This window comes from Desarmillaria tabescens, assembly GCF_030435595.1.
Source record: "Desarmillaria tabescens strain CCBAS 213 chromosome Unknown EV420scaffold_108, whole genome shotgun sequence".
NCBI lineage: Eukaryota > Fungi > Basidiomycota > Agaricomycetes > Agaricales > Physalacriaceae > Desarmillaria > Desarmillaria tabescens.
Window position 1 is genome coordinate 36,659 of NW_026848407.1, and position 4,703 is coordinate 41,361.

The window sequence follows — 4,703 nt, forward strand, 5'->3', positions numbered from 1 at the left end:
AATGGCAATATGAAGCAGGCTAGAGGAAATGTGACATAGCACAAGGGTGAAACACAGAGTCAGAAAAATGTGGGAATTGCCATCCATGAATAAAAAATTTCCCATGAGAGACCCACAGAGAAAGAAACGGGGTGGGATGGCAAATGCCACCATCACTGATTCCACGAATAGAATTTCCCATGAGGTTTTACGACAGCATAATAACCGAGTATCCTATATTCATAGGACTCGGAATTCCAATCAGATGGCTACATTGATATATAATTTTAGGACCTTACACAGGTATGAAGATTGAGCTGAAGTCAATAAGATGTAAAGGAGATGCAGCCTGCAATATACAATGCATTACAGAAGGGATTCAAATGCAGACAAGTAGTGCAACTGGATAAAAACAACACTGCATAAAAGTATTTGAAGTAGCCTTGCTTTATTCCTTTACTTCAAACTATCCAACATAGAGGTTAGATTTCAAGATCGATGCTAATCTACCTACATGAACATACACTTGTTTAGGCATTAAATCTTCATTACCGAACATTATTAATGATGAGGAAGAGACTGCTGATTTCAAACATAATTTCCAAAGTTTCTGAGTAAATGATATGCCCACCAAGTGTCTCATTATCAAACGGTACAGGAGGTCCAATGCTTCTCGCTCAGTTGAAATGTGTTAGCTTACACGTCTGTGGTTGTTTCAAGGTTCTTGAATCCGCAAGCATCTTGATCCTTTTTTTTAAATGCATAGTGAATGACATCGAGACACAAAAGAAAAATAGCAAAAGATGGAGATGGTGTCATTGGTTTTGCCCCAGCCAGGAAAATGTGTTTGGTGGTGGCGAGTGTCTGTCATGACATCATTTTATCTCACTGTTCTCCTTTTCCAAGTTCAACTCCTTTATGAATTGCCCTTTTTTGCATTGAACAGTCTCACTGAGCATCAATAGAACGTAATAGGGGGCTTAGACCTCATGATGGTACAGATGGTCAATGCTGGACTGATCTAGAAGCTCGTGTGCACTATAAGGTGGAGTCAGGGCACTTGAGAGACAAGGCTTCTGCAAAAGGGACGACTGAGGAGGACAAATCAGAGTCGCTGAGGACACCAGAGGACACCACAGATTTGGCCACTTCACCTTTGATATATCACATTAGCCATGCTGACATCATAATGAAGGATTCCTGCCCAGTCGCACTTGCAACCTATTAATATCTGAAACCAGGATGCGCCAGAGAGTCCATGATGGAAGAGAACTGGTCAGACAGAGTGACTCCATATTCGTTTGAAAGCACTTGTCTTGAAGGATATCATCAGCAGGAGAACTTGTTTGAGTTCTCAGTTGGGGGTGAAAAGTCAGGGGAAGAGGGTTGTGAGCAATCAATGTGTCAAGATTGCCAGCCACTTCGCTATTGGTCAAATTATTCTGATTATTCTGAAACCGTGGGTTTCCAGTTAGTCCCTCAAGCAGGATGCCCATCTGACTCAGATCTGCAGTGATGAAAATGATGCAGATACTTAGTCCACCCAGCAATGAAGTCCAGATGGTGACGAAGAATTTTCTGCAAAGCTAGCTGCTTGAATAATCCATACAGGTATGACAGCATTCTGCAGCTAGAATACTGGGAAAATAATATATAGTGAATGTTGAAAACAGCATGGGAATGGTTGGTGGTGGAGTGACCCGATTTGGCACTGAATGCTCTATTTTGACATGGTGATACTTTTTCACTCTACCACCGTTCTCTATTACCAATTGGGACCCTGCATCGGTGTTGGTGCAAGTGTGCAAGCCCTTGAAATGAGATAACAGGATTTTCCAATCCAGACGAATGAGACACTGAAAAAAACATGATACTTATTCAAGGGAACGTTCACCACTGGCCTGAGCATGTAGTTCATGATTGTGATTGAAAGTACAGCAGTTGTACAGTCAGTTTGCCATTATATTCGGTCAAGTCTTAGCTGGCTATTAGGTTTCAGCATTGGCACCCTGTCATGTCTCACCCTACTCTGTTCTTGCCACAACATCTCTATGCCAATCCAAAGCACTCACAGCATTTACATCCCATTGCTGCTACCAGAGGGTCATGGATATCCACTTTGGCTTTCTGCACCGATATCGAATCTTCCTCTTGATTTTGTTCGCCATGGAACACAAATTGGTGATCTTGGGTATCTTGCTTGTGATGGAGGTTTCATGTACCTCTTCAATGTGTGCAAGGATGCAACAGATCCTGTCAATCTGAATAGGTCCCCTCCCAGCTTCATACCACTGACGAACACCCCAGGCATGTGAGAAGGCTTGGAATTCCACAAAAGTAACTCTGTGATCTCTAATTCTACCACGGAACAAAGGTTAGCTAAAACTGAACCTTTTCTTGCATCTTCAAGCCCTCCTTTCTGACTGATTGAGGGTACATTCCAGTCTCAACTCTACATATACAAGAGTGGGAACCACCGTCCTTGTCCTTCCTGATGGCACTGAACGTTCTGATTCAGAAGAACCTAGCCTATTTGAAGAATATGCAATTGCGAATGTCCATAGCTGGTACAAATACTTCAATGGCCAACAGGGCAGAAAGTTATATAACGGTTCCCTATATCTCATCACCAGCTGCGATAAATGCTGCTGCTGGTCCAACACATGCTGCTCCCAAAACACTCAGTCCAGGAATGTATCACTCAGGTTTTCGTTTACTGTAGGCATGGGACACAACAGAATATTACATCTTGACTGGGAGATACAAACCAATCCCTGTGTTCACCAGCAGAATCACCAATGCGGCGACAATATACCGGGAGCTACTGCAAATCAGACTGTCTTCATGCATGGATACTCGATCTCTGTTTGTGCTCAACCAATGTTATGTGCACTGGGCATCAAACCGGTAGCGGTATACAAGAGTGACTCTAAGCTTCCATGATTCAAGACCAGTGGGACCCAGGCTCCCTATTCCCCTACAAGCCCTTTTGGTTTGATGCCAGCTGTCATGAGGGCATTAGGCTTCTCAGAGACTGTGAGAGTATGCTTATTCTCCTCTTTTTACAAGCTATTCTGCTAAAAAAAAACCTGATCACAGAATGGGAGGAAAAGAGATAGCAGTAAGCTTGGAAGATTTCTCAGCAAGGGACAGGTGCCATTGGAAGATGAAGTTGAAATCAACACATTGAAGATAGACATTCCCTACAACTCTGTGGATGAGCAGGCTGATGCATCAGTTCAGAAGTTCCCTGGGCAGAGCGAGGTGATAATCATGCTTCATGTGGGGGAATTGTAGATTGAAATCCTTACTTTGCAGATCTTCAACCCCTCAGCTTTGATAAATGATTTTATATTGGAGTCTGTAAGTTACAGCCTCCATAAGAGCCATACTCTGGCTCACCTCCCTTGTATTGACTCCCTAGTATCCTGATGCCACTGTTGCACTCACACATGATGATCACCTTTGGACGGGCATCGCAGACAAGGTGTGTTGCAGTATTTTTGACAGATCTTCCAATTTCATTAATGGCCTTGCTAGGTTCATAACTCAGTTGATGCCACAGAGCTTGTGAGATATGCCATCATTAATAATCTAGTCCTTATTAGCAAAGGTAAGATATTCATTGTTTATAGTTGTGTTTGAGTCAATGTACTGGCTTGTTTTAGGTTCAGGACCACATAATGCCTGCATAGCTAAACGAAGGTGGTCTGGCGAATGAAAATTTGCACATGTTCGACAATCATATTCTTGCTACATTAGTAGAACATCCTAGTGGGGATGTCAGGCATCCTGGGAGTTTTTGACAACTGGCCAACATAGAGTAATCTGTAATCTAGAAATCCTGCTGTGATATCCTTTGTGAATTGACACAACATAAGCTGCGAGCATCAACAGAAAGTGGATACAAAATCAAACTTAACACACCGACATGGCACAATGTATCTAATAACAGGATATTTCAGTTTTGCATAGCTTATTGTCATCTCTCTCAGGTACACACTAGGGTATAATCATTTGGAATGATGAGAGACAACATCAGAAAGCGAGATCCACTTCTGAGCCAGCTGACAGCACCAGTAATATGAAACGACATTGGAAGACATGTCCAATTTCTGATTCTGCAGTTGATGTCAAAGAAATTGGACTCTGTATGAGCATGTTTAGGAAGTATTACAGTTGTCTGAAATGGGGCTGTATGGAAGGAAACAAACTTGGACCCGGTCTGGACATATATGTATCTGAGTCCCCTAATAGATATGCATGCTTGGAGTACTCATTGATGCATGATGAATCCATTCTTTACACAGACCATATCCTTCATTACGAGGTATTCCACATTATGTCAAGTACAGCACCTCCAAAATGGCATGTCATTGTGGGCTGCAATGTGAGTTTACCTTTGTCTTGTTCTATACAAAGCTAATCACATGACAGGATGCTGGTGTTCAATACAAAGACATGCTGAAAGCAGACCTGGAAAAGGACCCTTGAGTTTCCGAGATCATCGATGTGGGTGTCATCAATTCGAATGAGAAGACAGCATACTCCCATGTCGCTGTCACAGCTGCAAAGAAGATTGTAGCAGGTGAAGCTGACTGTGGATTGTTGATATGTGGCACTGGCCTTGGTGTGTTTTATCAAGCCCTCCAGCAAGAAGATGGGCTAATGAGGCATGCAGGTGTCACCATTTCCACCAACAAAGTCCCTGGTATTCAGGGCAT

General features: G+C 42.7%; 2 protein-coding genes across 2 annotated transcripts; both read left to right on the forward strand.

The window, feature by feature from the left end:
- Nucleotides 1-2,051: 2,051 nt before the first annotated feature.
- On the forward strand, nt 2,052-2,637 carry EV420DRAFT_1234457 (uncharacterized protein; the record flags this gene model as incomplete). The annotated part of the gene is made up of 2 exons (XM_060466568.1): nt 2,052-2,290; nt 2,412-2,637. Coding segments are annotated over 2 exons (465 nt in total), but the record flags the coding sequence as incomplete, so codon positions are not given.
- Nucleotides 2,638-2,703: 66 nt separating this feature from the next.
- EV420DRAFT_1487034 (uncharacterized protein) lies at nt 2,704-3,700 on the forward strand (the record flags this gene model as incomplete). Its single annotated transcript, XM_060470480.1, has 7 exons — nt 2,704-2,892; nt 2,929-3,015; nt 3,079-3,243; nt 3,298-3,342; nt 3,404-3,466; nt 3,520-3,592; nt 3,648-3,700. 7 exons carry the CDS (start codon nt 2,704-2,706, stop codon nt 3,698-3,700), a joined length of 675 nt encoding a protein of 224 aa, XP_060322625.1.
- Nucleotides 3,701-4,703: the final 1,003 nt, after the last annotated feature.